Raw genomic sequence first — 24,185 nt, forward strand, 5'->3', positions numbered from 1 at the left:
GGTGCTTTCATCGGTATAAGGAACTGTCAGTTACAACTTAAGAGTTGCCTAGAACACCCAAGGTCACAGTCCTATGTATCTGAGGTGGGATTTGGACTCAGGTCTTCCTGGCTCCAATGCCAGCCCATTCTCTGCTATACCACACTGCCTCTCTATATGATTTACAGAATCTATTTGATCTTCATGACATCCCTGTGGGATGAATCAAGAAAGAATCATTGCCTCTCTTTTAAAGACAAAAAATTGAAATGGAAAAAGGCTAGTAATTTGCCCGAGGTCCCATGGCTAATAAAGCAATAGGCCTATCTAGATTTTCTGACCCCAAGTCAGTCTTCAATTTTTTAAAATTTATTTTATTTTCAATTCACAGAACAAAACAAGCATTTCCATAACACAGTACAATTAAAAAGATTACTGCACATGAAACTGCATTAAATTTAATGTAACTTTAAGACATATTTTGGCCTTTTATCTATGGGGCCATTTGACTCTCCATTGGATACAGTTTTGTATGGGGTGCTATGGGAAAAAGGAGAAGCTCCTCCCTACCATACTCCCCCTGCCGCACCCCCCACCCCCACAATTTAAATGAGAAGCCAAGAAAGAAATAGCTCTGTGCACATGACATAGTCTTGCTGATTTACATACATTTAATTTAATACAAATTAACATAGTGGGAAAAATGGTCGGGACCAATGAGAAAGTGATTCCAGGGGGAGGGTGGTCACACCAGAGTAGGGACTCCTTTTTCTGTTGTATTATTTTAACAGAGTGTGTAACAAGTAATAATTATTTGTGGTCTTCAAAATCAGCTATATTGTCACCCAAGCTTGACTTACTATAAAGTTCTGCACACATTTTAATATTTCAAATGCTCTACAAAAACACCCTTTACCTCCAGAGTTATGCCCTGGAGGACTTAGTATGTTCATGCCCAGAACTCCTACCCTTGGGCTCTAAGGGGCTGATTCTGGTTGCCTCAATGGCCCACTAAATCTAGGCTCTGCCTCTAGCTATGCTTCACTTTACACCCGGGACTTCTCCACACCAACCACCCCAATCCCTCCCCTCCCTTTCCAGTTCTGGAACCATAATGAAATCAATTCTGCCATTGTTCCTGGAAAGGGTGTGTCAATCTACATTCCTCTATGACTCCATTTAGCATATCTGTAACTTTCTAAACCAAACAGTCTTCACTGGCCACCACTCTGATTTGTGTGTTGTATCCCACTAATAGAATATAAGCACACTGATAGGAAGGACTAACTTTACTTTTTATTGTATCTTCAATGCTTAGCATAGTGACGGACACATAGTAGGCACTTATGGGATGCCTTTTAATTCATTCATTTATTACTCATGCCTAGAGACTATCCCAATTAGGAAAATTAGATGATCATGACAAAATAATATGAAGATTTTTTTTAAATGATATACCAAGCACTTTGACAACTTTTTTTTTAATTTGTAAAATACAACTCTCCAGATTTAAATAAAAAATTCTGCTCATTTGAAATGTTTTTATACTCATATTCCAGGATACAACTATAGCATTTATGTGGCAACTTATTAATACTTCAATAGATAAAGTTCCTTTTCAAAAAGATTAGCCATGAATTTAATGTTAAGATAGTAATACTAATCCCCAAGGGCTGATAACTCTCCCTTGTAGACAACAATGTTTTTGTCAGTTTCGTGCACTTTGACTTTATAAAGGACTCCCACAGGAAGAACTTTCTGAAGATTTTCCCAGATGTATACAGCTACATTTTCTGTTGTGCTGTGGATAGAGATAAAGATTTTACAAGTTCAATATGAAAATGATTAGCAAAGTTTCATACCCATCATTCTCAGGACTAAACCTTCTTGTTGTTTAAATGTTATATTCTCAGGCAAACTTTAGCATTTACATTAACAACCAGATAGAGTGAATTATTTATTGAGCAGGCTACCCCAAACAGAGGATGCCTCTCTAAAATAAAATCTTTTGGAAAGGAAATATATGTGTATGTGTATTTAATTATGTGAAATTATCCTACAAAAATGACCTATTTAGGAGAAATCATTTTTCAAAGTAAATAAATCAAGCTTCTTCCTTACTGAATATTATATATACATACATACAGATAGATGGATAGATAGATAGATAGATAGATAGATGTTGTCCCAAAAGCCTTAGTTCAGCTTTAAGTTTGAAAGCTTTTTTTTCCTTTTTTTTTTTTTCAGGCAATTGGGGTTAAGTGACTCGCCCAGGGTCACACAGCTAATAAGTGTCAAGTGTTTGGTCTGAGGCCAGATTTGAACTCAGGTCCTCCTGACTTCAGGGCCAGTGCTTTATCCACTGTGCCACCTAGCTGCCCCTTAAAAGCTTTTAATTAAGGCTTTTGGGACAACAAGGTAAAAGAGAACCCTTAAAATACCAAACATTGGGCTTAAAAATACCAAAAGATATTTTTTAATTCAAAATATTCAGTCATGTACTAAGATGTATACTATCATGTATCACATTCTTATATCTATCATATCAAATCATACTATCATATCAAAAATAACATACTATTGTAAAGTAAAGAATTTTAAAATTCCACAAACATATCTGATATAGCTTCGTGGACTATGCAACAGCTGCCAGCCTCTGTACTACAGACTGGGACCTTGGCCTACACTAGCAAACAAATGGCAATGTTTTCAGTTTCTCAAAATCCTTTTAATGTATTTTGTACAGTAGTATGTATATTTGTATATATATTAGTGTGGCATTCAAGCAACAGTAAAAGAAAAACTGAGAAAGACAAATAAATATAATCCATGAAATTAAGCCAACTCTTACAAACCCAGAAACTCTGGAGAACTAAGTTTGGTCTGATGCCATTTTTATAGAGACCCTTATTAGCCACTTTCCTGCAGGTCATATTTTTTGGATGTAATGTTGCCACATCAAGCGACAGGGACACAGAATTAAGGCAATATGCTTTGGGAAATAAATTCCATTAGAGGTCTCATCTGCCACTGATGGTCTCTGAGCATGGCAACATTGAGACAAATGTAACTTCTCCTCCCTTCCCTTCCCCTGTCTCCCAGCATCCTCCCACCCTTCTTTACCACTTTCATTTAACACCTCCAACAGAGCCTTAACAAGAAGTTTCAGCACTTCGAACATGTACACTTCTCTCCTTTCATCTTCCCTCTCTTGCCCTCAGCTTCAGCTCAGATCTAACCTCTCTGGGGACTCTTGGCTAAGGGCGCCACTTTTCTACTATATATGGACCAATTAAGAGCATCCCACCAACTGGCCATTTTAGAGCTGGAGACGACCAGACTCCATAACTTGGAGAGGTTTTTTACCATCTACAAAGCCATGAGCAGTAGGGTTCATTTATCTGAACATAAAAACCAAAGCATAAGCTCTGGGAAGAGGTAGACTACAGCCAAAAATCCCTTCCTACTACTCACCCCTGATTTTTTTTCTAGAATTAAAGACACAAGGTAGGGTCATTAAATGAATGCTTGAACATTAAATCCTTTTCTAAGGATCTTTCTGGATTTTCTCTTATAGCAACAACAGCAGCAGAGCCAACCACCAACCCAATCTCTTCCCACTTGAGTGAGTAGAGGGCCAGAGAAAGCTATGGCTACTATTTCTGCCTCCAGTGTTAGAGAAACAAATTTTAGGCTATAACTATGATGCTAACACTACTATTATAAGCTACACTCAGGTCTTATACATGCCACATTAGGAGGGGTAGAAGTGGGAGGAAGACTGCAATCTATTTGAACAAATACAAAAATTCATTCTAATTTTATTATCTGTTATGAGACAAAAGTGGGAGTCAGCACCTACCTCACGACATCTGCAAAGTAAGGTACATCCTGGTCCAGGTTCTTATGATCAAGGGGTTTCATAATTGCCTCCTGGAGCCAAAATAGAATAGAAAAAAAAAAAGATTGGCTGTATTTGTGATTCAGATTTGGATGGGCACTGCTTGTGATTCTTAGACTTTGGCCCTGTTACTTGGAGCTTAGGCTCCTGTGTGCTACGACTCTATCCAACCAAAACTCCAGGCAGCTTAATGCTGTTAGTGGAAAATAGGATCTCCTTCTCCAAACTGATGAGTTGTCCATGTGTAAAGACCAGCTGGCAAAACCACAATGAGAAACCCACAATTACTGTCCAATAATGAACATATACCAGTTTTCATATCAGAGTGGAAATACATATATTAGAACTTTCCGGTAACCTGACCCAAGGCAATTGAGAACATCAGATAACAATTCTTCCATGATCTCCAAGAGAGTTTCTATTTCAAACAACACCTCATCATGACTCTCATCTATCAGTGCCACAACAAGGCATCTGAGGCTAGCAAAAGGACATGTAAGTGAGAACTGAAGTTTTTTAAGAGTTATTTTTTAAGAGCTGCTTAATTACAAAGTTAGTTCAAAATTTGTTAAGAATCAACTTAATTATCTTGAGCTCCTAGAAGGAAAAATATTTTATAAATGCAAAGTAGATTATTTCCAAGTGTTCAAACACATTCATATCATTTTGCTTCCTTTTTCATTATCAAAAGCTGTTAATTGCCCTTTTTTTCTGACATTAGTACCCACTTTCAGCTACCCTAAAAAACCTTGGCATCAAGGAAGCAATCATTTTTAGAATCTCAAGAGGCACCATGGTGCATGCAGTGAAAAGAACATTGACCTTAGAGTTGGGCAGATGAAGGTTCCGATCTGCCTCTGACACTTACAAGCTGGGTAATTATGGGCAAGTCTGCTAACACCACTAGGCCTGTTTCCTCATCCGCTATAAGGGGATAATAATATTTGTCATACTGAGCTCACCACATTGTGGTGGAGTTAAATGAGGCAATGTTTGCAAAGTACCTTGTAAACCTTAAAGCACTATATAGAAGCCAGCTACTATTAATATGAATTATGGTTTCAATAAATTGAAAGGATTGTCCTATATGGGTAGTAAGAAAATAAGTATGTGAGATTTGCTTCTGTTTTCTTTGCCAAGAAGAATGATATGGGTACTACAAGAGGAAAAAAACACAGATAATGGCTAACAGACAGCTAACACTAAAAATAAGACCGTACCTCGATATCCCTGATAAGTTCAAGTTTCCAGATTCTGATAACTACATCTCTGGGTGCTAAAAGGAAAGACAGATGTGAATGCAGAATCACTGTCAGAATGGCATAGGACAGGACAGATGATATAGAACTGGGGAAGGCCAAATATTGTCTCAATTTCCCCAAAATGGAAGAAAGAATCTGCAAACTAAAGACCAGTGAGCTTGACTTCTAATTTCTGGTAACAGTCGAGAATGCATCATTTAAGGGATTGGTATGCAAACACTTAGAATATAAAGCAGTGATCACGAAAAGATAACATGGCTTCATCAAGAACAAGATATGCCACCAAAAGCCATTCCCAAATACATGGTCAAAGGATATGAACAAACAGTAACCAAAAGAATTACAAACTACTAATAACTATTTGAAATATTGCTCCCAATCACTACAAACAAGAGAAATATGCAAATCAAATCAACTCAGGTTTTGCCTCAGGCTCAGCTTGGAAAAGATGACAAAAGATAGAAATAGATCATGTTGAAGGGAGATTATGAAAAGATGAGCAAACTAATGTAATGTTGGTGCAGCTGTGGATTACTCCAACTCTTTTGGAAAGCAATTTGTAATTAAGCAAAGAAAGTCATGCTAACCTTTGGCCTGGAGGTCCCACACTGTTAGGCATATACCCCACGGAGGTCAATGATTAAAAAAGAAAGGCCCCATATACACAGCAGTACTTTGTATAGTAGGGAAGAATATGGAACAAAGCAGATGCCTATCAGCTGGAGAATGGATCAACAAGTTCTAACACAGAAATGTAATAGATGACTACTATGCTAAAGGAAACAATGAATATGATGGCTGAAAAGAAGTACGGGAAGGCTAACATAAACCGGTGAAAAGTTAAATAAGCACAAGTAGGAAAGCAATATACACAATAACTACAACTGTGTAACAGAAACAACAACAACAAAAAATTGAAGCAATGCCATGAAATTACAATGACCAAGCTTGCTACAAAAGAAGAGCTATCAGAGGAAGCATCTCCTACTTTTTTGCTGAGTTGGGCATTATGGAGGTGAAATATTGCATAGATCAGATCTTTTCAATGAGCTGATTAGTTTGACTAAGCTAGGGTTGGTTTGGTTTTTTTTGTACTCTTTATATTAAGGGCTGGCTGGCAGCAGGGAAGACATAATAGGAAATATAGGTGATGTAAAAACAAAATAAAAATTCATTAAAAAAAAAGAAGAAAGGCCCCACTAAACTAACCTCATCTCATTTTTTAACAAAGTTACTATCCTGACAGATCAAGGGAATGCTATACAGACAGTGAGCCTAGCTTTTAGCAAAGCATTTGACAAAATTTCTCACACTATTCTTGTGGACAAGGAGGAGTGTTTGCTAGTTAATAGCACAATTAGGTGGATTTCAAGCTTATAGAATGGACGCAAAAGGTAATCATTAATGGTTCAATGTCAATACAGCCCAGGGATCAGTACTTGGTATTGTGCTATTTCCTATTTTTATCAATGACTTCAATAAAAGCATAAGTGACATTAGTATCAAATTTGTAGATGACACTTAGCTAGGAAAGCTAGTACACATGTTGGATGACAGTAAGCATCCAGAAAATTCTTAAGTTAGAATTCTGTGTTACAGCTAATAAGATAAAACTTAATAAGAATAAATGTAAATTTTTCAGTTTGATTTCAAAAAAAAATCAGCTTCATAAGTGCAAAATGGAAGAGGCATGGCTAGATAATAGCTCACCTAAAAAAAAAAAGTGAAAGTTTTAATGGACGGAAAGTTCAATACAAGTCAAAAGAGTGATACAGCAGCCAAAAAAGTCAGTCTGCCCTTGGGCTACATGAAGGGAGCTCTAGTGTATAGAAGTAAGCAAGTGATAGTGGGGGTGCATTCTGCCCTAGTCACACAATATGTGGAATATCACGTTCAGCTCTGAGTGCTTCATTTATAAAGTGCACTGCTCACAAGAGGATGGTGACAGGCCTCAAGATTTGGTCATATGCAGATGAGCTGAAAGAACTATGGATATTAAATCTAGAGAAGAAAAGACAGGGCTGTCCTGGGCAGGAGGGATCATACCACTTCTGCAGGGGCAATGGAAGGAAGTTGAAAAGAGACAAATTTGAACTTAAGGGGAAAACAAATCCCTCTGTACCAAAGAGAGCTGTTCAAAAGTTGAATGGGCCACCTCAAAAGGTAGTGAGCTCCCTTTGCTAGACATCTTTAAGCAAAGCTGGATGAGCACTTTTCAGGAATGTTGTAGCGGGGGTTTTGTTCCAGTAACATCTGGCCTAGAAGGGTTCCTGTGATTCAGAGATTCCATGACTTTCAGGCCAGGACAATGTCTACCTCCTCCATGAAGCCTTCTCTTAAGTACTGCACCCCATGGTGATCTCTTCCTTCTATGAATCTGCAGCAGCTAGACCTTAAGTTAACACTTTTAACACGATGATTTCTATCTTTTGTATTGTTTGGTTTTTTACACGTCTTATTTCCCAGGTCAGTAAGCAGTCTGAAGGCAGGGGCTCTGAGATACACTTCTCTTATTCCCCACAGCACAAATGTACACTTAAAAGTGCTCAATAAGTATCTGTTATTTATGTCATGGGGGAAAAAAGGTAACATACAGAGAATTAAATGTAATGTGATGCTATTAGAATTTAAGTTTCAGAAAAAGTACTGAGTAAGTAATCATTGGATACACCTAAAATACTTAGGGATATACTAGTAATTGAAGAAAATACAAACTATAAGTAGTCCCCACCCAGGGGACAATATGAGGTAATTCAGTGCTAAATTTTGTGGTAGTGATTGTAGACTAAAGGAGCCCAGAGAATGGAAAGATCTATGAGGGCAGGAGTAGAATAGGACCTTTCATGAATGCAAATGGTTTTTTTAGAATGAGAAGAATTTAAACAGGTAAAGCAGAGAAATAAGGTGTCGTTCAAGTAAGGTAAACGACACAAATAGCTCTCTTGATCACTATACAATATTTCTGATTGGTTTCCATTCCATGAATCATTCAAGCAGCCATAAAACAGGCAGCAGTGACGCCATCAGTAAAAAGGGAGCTCCCCAGGGCTCACAGCAAAAACAATTCTAAAGGCAGGAGTTTAGAGGAGGAGGCCTTTGAAAATTTGTATTTGAGGACCTGAATTTTAAAGGTACACCACTGAGCTGTACAGTACTGAGTAATAGTATTACCTCCATATAGTCTTTCAGGTCTGTCAGATTCACAACCATTCCTGTAACAGCATCAATCTAAGGGATAAACAAAGTTAAAATTAGATTTGGACACCTCATTATAATTAACCCTTAGGAAATGAAGAAAGCCAGCATGGGGCACAGAGAGCAGGCCAAAATATTTCCACATCTGCTTCCCCATAGACTCATATCCAAGACAATCATCTAATTCTGAGACCCACCCTCACACAGTACTACAAGTGCCACAACATTTGCGTCAAGTCCTCAGTCCGAAGAAGAGTTCTTTGGAAGTGGAGTAAACAGGAAAAGCAGCAATTCACCAGATACAAAAAGACTATGAAGTAAACAACAGCAAAGGAAACATTTTAAGCATAGGATGCATAATACCAAGAGTCCACCACATAAGCTGGAAAAGGCCTAAGTAAGCTGAACAAACCACAGAGACACAGAAATATTTTCTGTACATACCTCTCCATGTACTGTCACCACAACTATGGGGGCAGGGGAGGAAAAACAAAATAACAAAAACAGACATGACTTTCAACAAGCTAACGTATGAGCACAGATTGGCAACACAAGCTGCCGTAGACAGAGAACCTGCTAATATTTTCAAACAAAACAACTACCCGATTTTGAAGCCAGTTCCTTTATCATCAAATCCCAACTAAACTGAGACAGTAAAGCCAAGGCCAGGGAAAGTGTGTTGTAGTTTGGCAGGAAAACTACCAGAACTGGTGTCCAATTCTGAGTAACACCTGTCTGAGTAAGGTCACACAGCAAATTAAGCACATTCAATGACTTAAATTCTTAGTAGAGGCAAAAGAGAAATATGAATCTCTCTACCTCATTCATATGAATACACACATAAGCTGACAGCAATAATTTGAGGAAAAACAGGTGCTTTTATAAAGTAAGGGGTAATTTAGGAGAAAACTGCTTCACAAATGGGTGTTTATCTGAAGGTAGGCGAATTGTTTATAGATCAGCACTTGGAAGCATCTGTTATGTCTTAATAGAATAAACTCTCAAGTACAGAACTCAAAAGAATCTGTGATTTGATTCTATCAGAGTAGAAAACTCCCTCCACCCACGGTGCAGGGATCAACCACCTGGACAACGACTTTATAAATAAGTGCTAGGAAGTTGGCCAGAACTTGGACATCAAGTGACATGCCCATGGTCACAAAGCTAATAAGTACTCCAGAGGCGGGGTTTGAAAACGGGTTTTTTTTTTTAACTCTAATGCCTGCATTTTATCCACTACAGACCATGCCTGGCTGACTCTTCCAAGAAGAAACTTTCAATTATCCAGGCATAAATTACTCTTTATGGATTACCACAGGCAATGTTTAAACCCAGTAGTATCCCCACTAGGCAGGATGCTCCTTAACTACCTCCTTCCCTCAGTGAGTATGTACTTAAGGGAATACAAATTCATTTTAACGTTAGCCTTGGCCAGACCTGGTTAGATGGATATATACCACCACAAAATATCTTATTATGGATTCCTAAGCCAAATAAAAATGATTTTAAACTACCAATTATTTTGGACTAGCTGTAACATTGCTCCACTCCATTAGAGCAGATAATTGAGAGTATTTCTCTTCTCCTGCTCATATGAATACTTCAAAACTACTAAAATTTATTTAACTAAGGGAGAGATTTTACATTTGAAATTATTTACTTCTCCTTTTCTGCCTAAAATCATGAGAATTTAAGTTTGCAATGTTTTCCATTTATTAAGTCCACAAGGACAGACATACACTTAACACTCAGACTCAAGGAATGTTAGTCCTGGAAGAGATCTTAAAGATCAATGCAGTGCAACTCGTCTATTTTACAAATATGGAAATAGAAACTGAGAGAGAGTAACCTGCCCAAGGCAATTGTCAGAGCTGGGTCTAGACTAAGACAGAAATCTCCTGACTCCCAAACCACTGTTCCTTCTGAAAGATCATGTGCTCTACCCCTCATCCCTGTGAAAGAGCTAAAATTCTTATGCTCCGTTTCTTACCTTTATAGTTATGTCCATGACCATTGGGATTATTACATTTCCCAAACAGCTTCAGATTCTTTTCATCACTGAGAGATTTGCTGCCAAAGGGAAAAAAAAATAAACAATAGTATACAAATAATACCCGCAAACTCCTTACATGCTTTAAATATATACATCCTTTGAAAATCAGTCAGTATTTGCTCATATACCCCAACATGGGCTCTCGTATGTTGGATTTCTTTCTTTCTTTTTTTTTTTAATTACAAGACTTCCAGTGTTTACTATCATCCCAGATCAGAACAATGTACCATTGAGGCTAGTGATTCACAGGTCCTTAAATTTACCCACATTAAGATCAGATAGGCCCCTAAAAGTGACTGGCCTGTGATTCATTCCAAAGCTGTGAACTTCAGCATTCTCTTTGACAGACAATCACACAACCTAGCCATGTATCCTTCAAAGTTTCTCTTTTTACTATATCCCCGTTCTATCTAAATATAATAATTTCCTCCCTCAACAAGTCAGACAGTCAACAAACATTTATTAAGCATGTACTATTTGGGGGCTACTACACTAAGACCATGGGCATACAAAGCAAGGTAAAACAATCTCTATTCTCAAGGAAGTTCACAGCCTAGTGGGGGAGACAACAGGCAGCTATGTACATACAAGATATAGACAGGACACACTGAAGATAATCAACAGAGGGAAGGCACTACTAGTATTAAGAGGGATTGGGGAAGGACTTCCTATACAAGGTGGGATTTTAGCTGGAGGAGGCCAGCTTTGAAGGAGGCCAAGGAAGCCAGGAAGTGGGCAGGAAGGGTGAGAGGAATGGGGAGGTGGGGAGGGTTTGAGCCAATGAAAACACTCAACCTCTGGATATGGGTTTTCTAGTGTGAGAAACAGCAAGGAGGTCAGTATCACTGGATCAAGAAAATGGGAAAAGTAGGAAGGTGACCAGTTATGGAGGGCTTTAAAAGCCAAACAGTGGATTTTATATTTGATACCTGATTCTGGAAGCAATCATTTAGAGACTTTCAAATTAGTTACAAACTGCTGTCCTTCATCCTTCATTCTCAAAGAAGGACCTGTGACATCAGGAGGGTGATGTCTTGACTTGCAAGTGAATTGGATTTAAGTGAGGCAGGGCTGTGCAAACGAAGTCATCAGCCTTACTCTCTCCTCCAGAGTCTTTGGAGTCCAATGGCAAGACATAAGTCAAGATGACTGGCAGTGATCCAAGGTACAGTAGGAGATCTTGACCTTTTAAAGCTAAGGTCTTTACCAATCTCAGTTTGTCTGAGGCAATGCCCATTCAGTGATTAAAAGCTAGGTAAGAACTGAGACAAAAGATAGCCTAGTTTGTCTTCACAAAAAGGATCAATCTAGGAGGGGAAGACACTCAAAGTTTCTGGCCAGAAAAGAAACAATTGTTATTTACACTCACTGTGAGCCATCAAAAGCCAAACAATGAAATGAGCAAGACTTGGGATGAGGATCTATCAAAGGCCAATCAGAGAAAGCCAGAGGATTTGGATTTAAGGACATAGTCAAGTAGCACTACTTATATCACAATGGGCTTTTTCAAAGTCTATTTTTTCAGCGCTATATTTCAAGAAATCATAAATGAAAACTACATGAAAAAAAAGAGTTAATTGTCCCAGTTTTTTGGGGGAAAAAAGATAGAATAAATAAAGAAGGAAAGGCTGAGATGCTGTGACATTCCCATGAGACCACTGAACTCAATGAACTTTTAGTATTCCCAGTCCATAACACAGTGCCTGGCACATAATTGGCACTTCATAAATGTTTATTGACTGTTTATTGATTGGACTTCTAAACTTCTTATTATTATGCCTTCTCCACCTCAAACAGAAGGTATTCAATAAATGTCTCCAGTACATTAGCATCACTTCTTTCCGTAGCTTCACCTCTTATCCCTATTCCCATTTCCCCCCCAATTTAACCTGTGATAGCTCACAAATACTAGTTATTACACACCTACACCCTTACCTTATATACCCATCTTTTCTTCTTTTGTTGGTGAATCTAGCCCCTGCCTCACCTGTGGGCCCCACCTCCAAAGGTCCCACCCCGTCCTGCTAAGAAGTATCCAAATGACCTGCCTCTTTTTCCTTACTCCAGGGTGATGATGATGATGATGATGTCACCTCCTTACTCAATAAACTCCAGTGGCTTTCTATTGCCTCCAGGAGCAAATACAAAATGCTCTGGTTGGCATTTAAAGCCCTTCATAACCTAGCCCCCTCCTACCTTTCCGGTCTTCTTATACCTTACTCCCCACCAGGTACTCTTTGAGCCAGTGACCCTGGCCTCCTGGCTGTTCCACAAACTAGACACTCCATTTCTCAGCTAGGGGCATTTTCTCTGACTGTCCCCTAAGCCTGAAACACTGTCCCTCCTCAGCTTCACCTCCGAGTTTCCTTTATGTCCCAACAAAAATCTCACCTTCTATGGGAAGCCTTCCCCAACCCCTCTAAATCCCAGTGCATTCCGCTATTACCTCCTATTCTGTAAAAAGCTTGCTTTGTGTATGTTTACTTGTGGTTGTCCCCTCCCCCCACTAGATTGTAAGCTCCTTGAGGGCAAGAAGTGTCTTTTGCTTTTCAGTATCCCCAGCACTTGGCACAGTGCCAGGCACATAATAGGTACTTAATAGATGTTTTATTGTATTATTAACAATAATACTAGTAACTGGGTTCTTAACCTGGAGCCAGTGACCTTTCAAAAATATTTTTATAACTATTTCAATTTAATAGGCTTTTTCCTTTGTAATCGTCGGTGCAGACGTGTCTGTCCTTCAATTCCTCCCTAGTCCTAGGTGGTCGGTCACTCTAGCCCACGGGCCTCCACCCCAGCCCATGCCTATGCCCCGCCCTTAGTCCCTGTGGCCGATGGCCCCGCCCCTATTTTGCCTATGCCCACCCATTCGGCCGAGCGACCAATTGCCGGTTCCTAGAGGGCGAGTGCAAGACCCGTGGCCCCGCCCTCCACAACTAGCATCCTAGCCCCTCCACTTTCCCCTGAACCCCACGCAACCCCCCCCCCCCCCGGCCCCGCCCCCCTCGCGCCCCCCCCCACCTGTGGAGCCGATGGCTCGCGCTGAAGGTGACGCACCGCGAGACCCGCGCATAGCGACGTCCCGGGCGCGAGCCTGACGCGTTCATCATGTCGCGAGCCCTCGCGCCGCAGGCCTTTCCCGTTACCTTCTCCCGGAGGTGGGCAGAGGAAAGACGGCGCAGCGGCGCCTGTCCAGCTTCAGTCCGGGGTCTCTCTTTCCGGAAGGCCCCGCCCGCGAATTGCGGCTGCGGGAAAGGTTGCCCTCTGCCGGCCCGGCGGAGCTCCCTCCAGGCGCCCTGGGCGCTCCTCTAAACCCATCCTAGCAATCCCAGGAAGCCAAAGGTCACCCAGGCCGCTTCCGGCTGGAATAAAATACATTCTACTGTGGTGTACCCGAGGAGGGGTCGCCAGGCCTTGGAGGAAAGACCTCCAGGGTTGGGAAGCTCCTGCCTCCCGAGGCAGCCCGCTCCCCTCTGGGGTAATTCTAATTTAGGGCGGTTTTTCTTGCACCCCTATTGAAGCCGCCTGTGTGCCACTTCCACCCGAGCTCCTAATTTTGTTTTCTGTAGCCAAGAAGAACCTAAGACCATCCCCCTCTTCGATTAATGACCGAACGTTAACGAGGCCCTCCAAACTTTTTTGATTGCCCTTCCCTATCAGTGAAAGTAATAATAATTTTTTAAAAGAACATGTGCCTTAAATAGTTGTATGTTTCCTTATTGATCAATTGTAAGCATCTTTGCCGTGGTATTACATGCTATGTACATTATAACACAAAGCAAAAATGGAAATTAAAAAGATGAAATAATATTTGGTCCGAGAATCAGTACGGAGCCACTGGAATTTCTTGAGTAGGGAAGTGACAAGGTCGGACCTGAGATTTAGGAAAAATAAAAACAATTTTGGGAAAAATGATCAAAAGCAAGTTTGGTCACTTTGGCAGTTAATGTGGAGGATGTGTGGAAGGAGGAGAGATTTGAGGCAGGCAGGCCAATTAGGGTAATGCAGTGGTCTAGGTGAAGAAGTGAGGAGACCCTGAACTAGTGTGGTGGCTATGTAATTAGAGAGAAGGGGACTGCTGGGAAAGATAATAAGTTATGGTGATATTTGGCAATTCCTTTGGAAATCTGGGATGAAAGAGAGTGAAGATTCAAGGATGACAAAAGTTAGAAAATGGAGTGACTGCAAGGGTGGTGGTGCTGTCATCAGTAATGAGGAAGTCTGGAAGAGGAGTGGCATTGGGGAGAGAAATAACAGAGAGCTGCAATCTGTCACAGGCCACTCCTACTTCCAGTAAAATTCGGTTGCACCCAAAAGGAAAAGAGAGGAAGTGGGGCTCATGTTCTCAGGTCAGTGCCCTCTGAGGGGCATCTGCCACAGCCTTCAGGTTCAAAAGACAGGGGAGGGGGGTAGGTCTATTGGGCCGGAGTGGAATTTTCCTCATGGTATCTGTTCAGCTGTTATGGGTGAGATAAGTGGGTAGCAGTTAGTAATTACCAAGGAGCCAAAGCCCACTTGAGGGGGTGGAGGTAGGTAAGAACTGGGAAACCGAGGCAGGGAGAATGGGGAAGTGTTGGGGCATAAGGATATGTCTGATTATGTTAGAAACAAGTCCCAAGACTGATTATGACAAGGATGGAATGTAATCCATCTTTCTATTGCCCATTTGATTAATCACATACCCCTTGGGGATCAGGACCCAGCCACCACTTTGGAAAACATTGAACTAGGCAACCCAGAGGCAGCAACACCAGATATGGTCTAGGGTAGACTTAAGGTCCAAAGCAGCTTCTGAACTTGGGCCTTCCCTTCCAGTGCTGCCCCAGGCAAGGTCATACTCTAGGACCCTTGGAGTGTCTAACAAACTTCTGCTCTCTCTAGGTTGTCCACACTGTGAGGGGCCTAGGGATACAATTTACTTTCTCCTCTGAAAAAGGACTGACATTTTGGGTAAAATGGTTCGCGAGATAGCTTGCTGCTAAGTCTATCCAGAGCTATAAGTAATAACCCTAAATCATTATGCTATCAACAAATAATTTAGTGTCCCTCCAAAGATGTGTTTGAGTGTAGCCACCTAGCTAGGATGATAGTTATTACACAAAATAGAAATTCCTTTGGGATACATAGAAATTTGGAACTCCATCTACCTCATAGGGATTTCAGAACCCAAGCTTTGAGACTCTGATGTTCACTGTTGGCTTATGTAACTTTTTCTGTGAGTAAGGAAAAGTGTTTGGAGTCTAGCTATGGAGGTTTCTAGAAAATGGTGATGAATATTTTTCTTCTTGTCTTTGGAAAGACTGAGGCTGTCTAGAACTGAGTTGGGTGAGGTTATGAGAGCTGCAGAGATGCGATGTAGGGTTGCACCGGCATGCAGGGAGTTTTTAACTGAGAGCACTGTGGCAGTGGACAGGAACAGTTTATTTTGGCATTATCAGAGCAGGAGTGGTTGACTATAAGAATGATGGTGGTTGCAACAGCAGCATAATTCAAGGGAGCAAAGCAATAAACTGGCAGGTAGAGCAGGATCCTACAGACTAGGGAGCTGAGCATCTGAGGTACAGTGGCATTTTTCAAGGGTGGAGTCAAGGGTGGTGACTAGTCAGTCAACTAGCATTTATTAAGGATCTACTGTCTACTAGACATTGTGGTAAGTGCTGGAGATACAAAGAAAGGCAAAAGTCAGTCCCTCTTCTCAAGGAACTCACTGTATAATAAAGTAGGAACTACCTGGTCAGAGGAGAAAGGACACTGCCAGTTTTGACTGGGAACATGTATGTTTTCATTCCAAAAGTGGGAGCCAGAGGAGCAAGTTGTTTACCTTCAGCCTCCAAACCAATAGTCAGACAGGTATCATTGAGCCACACTTAAATCAATGAAGGTGACTTGGGAACTTAAGAAATGGTGCCCCATACGCAGCTCTCAGATCATACAACTCTCCTCATCAGCCCAAAAAGTATGAGGTAGAAAATTTTCTTTAAAAATTCATTTTTGTCCTAATATTAAATATCTAGGCAAAGTTTTACATATAACCTTACAACAACCTATTATTAAGGAAATTTTTCTTGTAGGACATGTGGAAATATCATGATATGGTACTCTCTTTGAATTCATCATTATTTAAGAGGACTGGAGATGAGGCTCCTATTGACCAGGCCTCCATTACCCTTAACACATTTTAAATTAACCTTGCATACGGTAATACCAGCTTTTAAAGACTAATAAGACTCTCACAGTGGCATCTGGAACTGACCTCAGCTCCATTGTTATCTCTTTCAGTATCATTCTTCTAAACCTAATAAGTTCATACCTCCAGTGTCAGAAAATGATTAAACTAGATATAATTGAAAAATGAAATAGAAGACATATCACTGATTAATAAAAGAACAGGGACATTTTTCCTGTGGGTTTGGAAATGAAAAAGAAATAAGAAGCTAATTCAGCCCTTCTTTGCCAATGCACTTGTCAAGCTACCTTTTTGTGACTTCATTTCCCCTTCAAGTCAGTCCTCGATGTTCACTTAAATCTTATTTCCCTTCTGTAAAAATGTATCAGGGTAATGGGGAGCCAACAGTACAATTTGACCAGGCTGCTATTTCTTTTTTTATTTCTTTTATTTATTTTTTTTTCACTAGGCAATGGGGTTAAGTAACTTGCCCAGGGTCACACAGCTAGTAAGTGTTATGTGTCTGAGGCCACATTTCAACTCGGGTCCTCCTGAATCCAGGGCCAGTACTCTATCCACTGCGCCACCGAGCTGCCCCAAGGCTGCTATTTCTTAGGAAACGCCCTAGCCCCATAATTTTGTTGGTTATTATAGGGCTAGGGAGGAGAAACTTTGGGTGGGGAAGAGAAAAGGCTGAAAACTGGCTTGGTAGGAAAGGGTGGCTACTATTCTGAATATCAACAAGGTGCAACAAGGCTACTCTATTTTTCTGAGACTGATGTCTCAGACACAATAATATCTGAGACCACCAGATATAATAATAATAACAACATTAACAATATAGCTAGCATTTATATAGCCCATTTTATGTGCCAGGCATTGTGCTAAATGCTTTACAGTGATCTCATTCAATACTCACAACAAACCTGGTATGCAGGTGTTATTATTATCTGCATTTTACAAATGAGAAAACTGAGGTAAACAGGGGCTAAGTAATTTGCCCAAGCTCACATAGCTAGTAAGTATCTGAGGAAGAATTTTAATTTTGGATTCCTGACTCGACTTGGCACTCTATCCACTGTGCCACCTAGCTGCCCCATTATATTAATGATGTATAATATTAATAGATGTATTAAAATTAAGGCAGCCAGGTGGCACAGTGGATAGAGTGCCAGGCCTGGAGTCAGGAAGACTCCTCTTCCTGAGTTCAAATCTGGCTTCAGACACTTACTAGCTGTATGACCCTGGGCAAGTCACTTCACTCTGTTTGCCTCAGTTTCCTCATCTGTAAAATGAGCTGGAGAAGGAAATGGCAAACCACTCCAGGATCTTTACCAAGAAAACCCTAAAGGGGTCATAAAGAATCAGACACAACTGAACAACAACAATTAAAATTATTTCCTTCCCCACTCCGTCCCACTGTCTTATAGTTGCGTCTCTACTTTCTTTTAATCCCAAACAGGAGTTAGTTATACCCCAGAGATGGTGATGTAATGCAATGGAAAGATATCTGAATCTGGAGCTAAAAGACCTAGCTCCTTTGAATCTTGGCTCTGCTTCTAATTTCCTGCGTGACCTTGGACAAATCACTTAACTTTCTTGGGTCTCCGTTTCCTCATTTGTAATATAAGAGAGTTAGACTAGATGATCGCTAGGATCAAATGATTTCCAAATTTCCTTCCAGTTCTAAATCTTATGGATCCAAGTTTCTTTGAGTTTGTACACATGTTCAGCAAAGCAGCTAATTGAAAGGGTTTTTTTATACATTCCATTTACATATGAAATATTTTGCAAATGAGCAGGGGAGGGGTTCCTGGAGGCAGTTGGCGTCATCAGCCAAGTGTTTTGACTGCTCTTTAGCCAAGGAGAAATACAGTAGCCAAGTTAATAGTGTAAATGGAAATTCAGGAATTATGTGGCCTGTGGTGCCCCCTGCTGCCCAACTCTGTCAAGACAGAATTATAATTGAGAAAGCTATTACTGAAGGGTAGTTTCCAGTCTCTTTAGAGATTAAAAGTGAGTCTCAGAAGTGGGTTAATTTTAAAGGTGCTTGTGGCTTACCTCAGTTCTGCAGTACCGCATTACACCATGCCAAAAGTGAGTTTGGGGAGTGTGCAGGAGATGTGTTTGATGGGAAGAGGTAGAATTGACAAGATTCACAGACAGCTCACCTGTTTTGGATTTGTTTGCCTTGTCCTTACATCCCTTATAAATTAAGGTCTCTTTTGGAATCCCCTCTACTGTTTTATCTTTATCTGCTTTTGGTCCCTATAGAACACAGGGTCTTAGGGGACAATAACGATGTTCTCTGAATGATTTTACAGACACATAGTAGATGGTATGAATTCAGGCAGTTGTTAAGGAGAGGAGAAGGCAAAGATGGGAAAGTAGAAATTAATTTTCAGATGCGTAATAGTCAAAATAGTAATAATTTGTATTTTTTCTCTTCCTTCCCAATTCCAACCCCCAGAGACATCATCCTTTCTTTATCCATGATGATAACAATATGGTTTAATTTTGCTTGCATTATTTGTATTGCCTAGGGGTGCTGTACATAACCAATGAAAAGGTGAGGTGAGTGGTAGCCTGGTATGATAGAAAGACAAATAGAAGCATTTGGAAACAGAAAAAGTAGGCTTCTGGTCTTATTAGAAGACATATACTTTGAATCCTAGGTTTACAACTTGCTAGCTGATAATTTGTAGCTTTCAAAAGAAACTATAATCTCATCAGTTTAGGAGCCCATCCTATCTCCCTCCCCTCCCCCAAACAACACAAATTGGAACCTATCCATGCCTCCCTGTCCTGTGGAACTCTTTGAGCCAACACGGTATAGAGCACTGGGCTTGGGGTTAGGAAGACCTAAGTTCAAATCCTCCTTTAAATAATAATTAGCTCTGTGATCCTGGACAAATCACTCTTTCTGTGCCTCTTTTTCCTCATCTCTAACATGAGGGGGTTGAACTCCAAGGCCTATAAAGTCTTTTCTGGCACTAAAATGCTTTTATAATCCTATGTCCTTCCAGAAGTTCACCACAAGTGTTCTATCCAATATATTGGAGGCTTCTGGAAAAGACATGAAATTGAGTGAGCACAGGAGGATCCAGACTTAGATCCAGGTTCTGCTACTTATTATCTATGAGCTTGGGCAAATCGCTTTTCTTCTCTGGTCCTCAGTTTCCTTACCTATAAACTGAGGGACTTGAACTAAATAATTTCCAAGATCCCTTCTAGTTCCAATTCTAAGAACTGTAAAATAAAGATAGCAAATTATCCCTATCTACCTTATATGACTGTTGTGAAGATATGTATATGAGAATGTATATAACTAGAGAAGATAAAATGAGACAGTGTGCTATGCTATGGTGGGTAGAGTGAATGTAAAGTCAGAAACATATGAGTTCACATCCTGACTAGCAAACTTAATTTTGTGATTAATGACTGATGAAGCATTTAACATCTCAGAATTCATTTCTTCTTTTGTAAAATGGAGATAATAATACTTATAATACTTATACTACCTACCTCATAGGGCCTTTGTGAGAAAAACAATTTACAAACTTTAAAGCTCTCTATAAATTTGAATTATTATTATTATTTTTATTACAGCATGTTAAAGTACTACATAAACAGTAAAATGGCCTATTTTCAGACATAGTCTATGTGGGAATTTGTTTTTCTTAACTATGTGTTTGTTACAAGGACTTTATTTCTATTCCCCCCCCCCAATATGGGGAGGAGAGGTGAAAAAGGAGAGATAAGGATAAGGTAGGAGGAAAAAAGAAATAAAAGAAAATAGGATCATTGAGGAGCCCTTTTTAAAAATTCCAATAAATAGAGAAAAAGCAAATAAGTAGAACAGCTTTGAAAGCTGTTAGTCATTTTCAGTAGGGTCCAACTCTTCATGACCCTTTTTGGAGTTTTCTTGTCAAAGATACTAAAGTGTTTTGCCATTTCCTTCTCCAGCTCAGTTTACAGATGAGGAAACTGAGGCAAAGAGAATTAAGATACTTGCCCAGAAATATGTGAGGTCAGATTTGAACTCAGGTCTTCCTGACTCCAGGCTCAGCATTCTGTCCACTGTACCACCTTGTTGCCCTTTGAAAGCTGTAGGTTGGTCTTATTAAATACTTAAAAAGAAAAGCAAGTTATACAAAAGAGAGAGAGCTTTATGTGTGTGTGTATACATATGTTGTGTATGTATATACATATATTGTATAATATATAAACATATTGTTTATGAAACCTGCAGTTTTATATACAATCCTCTTTTTCTATATGAAATATTCATTCTATTTAGTGTTTGTTAAGTTCAGAAAAAATGAAAATTAATTTTAAAGACTAAAATGCTATATAAATGTGAGATATTGATATTCAGCTTAATATTTTCAAGCCACCTAGTGTTAAAGTAAAAGCACTCTGAGCATGCGAAATTATACCACTATGAGTGGTACTTTTAATTTCAAAGTTACTCTCCAGTGTCCATTGTTTAGAAGGCCAAGACAACAGACTACTTTCATAGCTGTGGTACATGGTGCTTGGAATGGATTATAAGCTCCTTGAGGGCAGGAACTGTATGTATACATTGATTGATTGATGACTGACTGAATGAGGAAGAAATAGGATGTGTCTCTGGGTGCCGATGTATCAGGGTGTTTCCATTTCCCTCTTGGTCATCATGGCCTTGTGACAGTGTTCCTACTGCTTGGGAAAAAAGGTTCCATGAAAGCCATAGGGTATTGCCACAGACACTTCTGCTCGGCCCAGCTCTTCAAAGGTCTTGGCATCCAGTACCAGCAGAAAGGTACTTTCATTCTGGAAAAGAAAATAGTACTCTTGCTCTCCTTAAAAGTAAGAGGAACTAAGAAAAAGGAATGTATAGTCAGCTCATGTCAAGAGATAAGAAATCCCCAAATGTTTGGACTGGGCAGTGGATACCACGCACAGCACTGGCAGAAGGTATAAAGTTTAGATAAACCAGCTTCTGTCCTCATAAAACGTATAATCTTATAGGTCAAGAGTACACAAAATTGCATGATAAGCGCATTAGAGAGATTCAAAACAGTGCTACCTGTGGTCTAAGGTGAAAGGTTGTTACCAACATTGCATTCCAGGAAGGTTTCATGAAGAAGTTAGTATTTGAATTAAGCCTTAAAGACAGGTAGAAATTCAATGAGAAAAAAAAAAGAGGAAAGAGGGCATTCAAGGCACTTGAAAGGCACTGAGCAGACTATAATCAATATCAAGCATTTTAGAGCTGCCATGCCATGTTTTAGGGTGTAAGATTCTTTGCTGTTTTGATGAAACTACCTAGCAGTGTCTCATATATGATAAGTGCTTAATTAATGAATCTTGATTGATTTATATAAATTGGCAGAACTGTACGTAACATAGCTATGTCAATTCCATGAAAAAAAGATAAGAAAAGGGCAGTGTGGCTACTGGGTTGGGACTGAAAGAAAGAGAAGATGAAAGGCAGGAAGGTCTGGGGGAGTTATATCAACTAAACATTAACTCAACTCAATTTAGTAAACAACTATTAAGCACCTATACTTGCAAGGCACTGCACTGGGCATAGGGGATACAAATTTTAAAAATGAAATTAGTCCCTACCCTCTACTGAAGGTGAGTGAAATCACTAATTCCAAGCTTTGAACTGTTTAAACTTTTTTTTATCTTGACCAACAATAAGGAAACATAGTTACCTGGTTGGGAGTGATCACTACAGAAAGAATAACCCCGCCATCTTCTTCACTGGATCCTGGTATTGGAACAAAAACAGGTTCTGAGGGATAAAATCCATCCTTTCTCCACACCTGGGATATATGATAAAGAAGTTAGTGGCCAGTTGGAACTTATATGTGGCTGTTCTCACTCCCAGCCTAACTGGTTCCCACAATGGCATTCTAATACACACAAAAAATTAGATTTACTAAATTAGATCCTAGCATTGGTGGGGAAGTGAGGAGAAGGGAAAAAAAGTAGGGTGGGGGAGAAGAAATATGCTTTCCTAGACCCAAATATCATCAGTCAACATAATTTTTGTCTTGCCAACCTGAAATGGAATTGTCCTAATAGTTTAATCCTACTATTGTCTCCAAATACCAACCATGAAATAACTTTTTGGTACTCTGGTGTTCTGTTTACATTCTTTGAAAAAAAATAAATTCTTAATCTTTATTCCAGTGGGGATTTCATGTCTCTCAAATATAGTAGGTGATAGGACTGTTTAAAAATTAAAACATCTTAGCAGCTATCTTATTTTTTTAACGCTAAATAACAGAATAGGTCTTGAGGGCTTTAAGGAAATGAAGGAGATTTCCACATGTTTTCACCTTCAGTTTTTTGGTCACAACATCAACCTTGATCAGGGAATCTCCTACTAGGTGCCGAAAGCCACAGCCGTAAAAGAATCGGTACTTCATGCCGTTGCGTTGGCCATAGTTGATCTGGGGAAATTCTATGCCCCCTTCCTCTTCCAGATCCTCGTGATAGAGATTTTCATGAGAGCACCAGATCTAGAAGAGACCCCAAAGGACACATATAGGACTAGTCTAACAATACTACCAAAGTTTGCTTACAGATTTAATGCCAAGCCAAACTACCAAAGGGATACTTTACAGAGCTAGATAAAGAATAACAAAATTCACTGAGGAACATCTAGAAAATCAAGCGAAGTACTTAAAAGAAAATGAAGAGGGAATAGCACTTCCAGACCTCAAACTATATCAAGCAATAATAACCAAAACAACCTGGTACTGGTTAAAAATAGAAAAGTAGATCAATGGGACAGACAAAATAAGGAAGAATAAAAAATAACTTAATTTATATTAATCCAATGTTTGCCAAGTCCAAAGATATAAATTACCTAGGAAAGAATTCTCCATTTGATCAGAACATCTGAGAAAACTGAAAAACAGTCTGGAAGAAATTAAACTTAGACCAACATCTTACACCATATTCCACAATAAATTCAAAATGAGTAGAATAAGATAGGAAAATAAGATAAGATGATTGAATGTTAAAGATCATACCATGAAAAAAACTGCAAGAGAAGCAGATCTCATACTTTTCATAGTTACAAATAGGGATGAATTCTTAACCAGACAAGGGACAAAGGCCATTACAAAAGATAAAGTAGATAATGTTGATTACATAAAGTTGGCACAAATAAAAGTAAAGTATCTAGGATAAGAAAAGAAGTAATTAACTTGGGGAAAAATCTTTATATCAAAAAAAGTCTTTTATAAGGATTTGATATCTAAGAGATAGAGATAAGTAACAGAAATAAATGAGATCAAAAAACTGTTCCTCAAAAGAAAAGTGTTCAAAGAATATCAATTACTCTAATAAGTATTTATAAAGCATCTACTATGTGCCAAGCATTGGGGACCTAAGTACAAAAAAAAATAATCCCTATTCACAAGAAACTTATATTTAATGGGGGAGACAAGTGTGTGTATGTATATAGGTAGTTTAAGTATCTAATGAATAAAAATAATGAATAAAATTATGCAAAGTGGTTAAATACAAGGTACTTTGGGAGGGGAAACACTAGCAGTTAGTAGAAATCAGGAAAGCCTTTGTGTAGAAGGTCATGCTTGTCTTGTATCTTAAAGGAAAAGA

The 24,185-nt window shown here is 39.4% G+C and overlaps 2 protein-coding genes across 3 annotated transcripts in view; both read right to left on the reverse strand.

Moving 5' to 3' along the window:
- Positions 1–1,257: 1,257 nt before the first annotated feature.
- PTS (6-pyruvoyltetrahydropterin synthase) lies at positions 1,258–13,530 on the reverse strand. Of its 2 annotated transcripts, none has more exons than XM_027847333.1 (6): positions 13,415–13,530; positions 10,328–10,407; positions 8,782–8,804; positions 8,314–8,370; positions 3,842–3,912; positions 1,258–1,780 (listed from the first exon to the last, which is right to left on the reverse strand). In XM_027847333.1, the coding sequence occupies exons 1-6, from the start codon at positions 13,501–13,503 to the stop codon at positions 1,639–1,641; spliced, it is 462 nt and encodes a 153-aa protein (XP_027703134.1). In that variant the 5' UTR covers positions 13,504–13,530; the 3' UTR covers positions 1,258–1,638. The 2 variants fall into 2 exon arrangements, with proteins under 2 accessions (XP_027703134.1, XP_027703135.1); XM_027847334.1 differs by having other exon boundaries at positions 13,451–13,529.
- Positions 13,531–20,985: 7,455 nt separating this feature from the next.
- The window catches only part of BCO2 (beta-carotene oxygenase 2), a 37,377-nt gene continuing 34,177 nt past the window's right edge, over positions 20,986–24,185 (reverse strand). The window contains exons 10-12 of the mRNA XM_027847332.1: positions 22,895–23,077; positions 22,265–22,375; positions 20,986–21,374 (exon numbers count right to left, since the gene is read on the reverse strand). Coding sequence (XP_027703133.1) covers positions 21,258–21,374; positions 22,265–22,375; positions 22,895–23,077 — 411 coding nt within the window. The 3' untranslated portion in view covers positions 20,986–21,257. The remainder of the gene's footprint in view (positions 21,375–22,264; positions 22,376–22,894; positions 23,078–24,185) is intronic.

This window comes from Vombatus ursinus, unplaced genomic scaffold (genome assembly GCF_900497805.2).
Source record: "Vombatus ursinus unplaced genomic scaffold, bare-nosed wombat genome assembly UNPS02015398.1, whole genome shotgun sequence".
Classification (NCBI taxonomy): Eukaryota; Metazoa; Chordata; class Mammalia; order Diprotodontia; family Vombatidae; genus Vombatus; species Vombatus ursinus.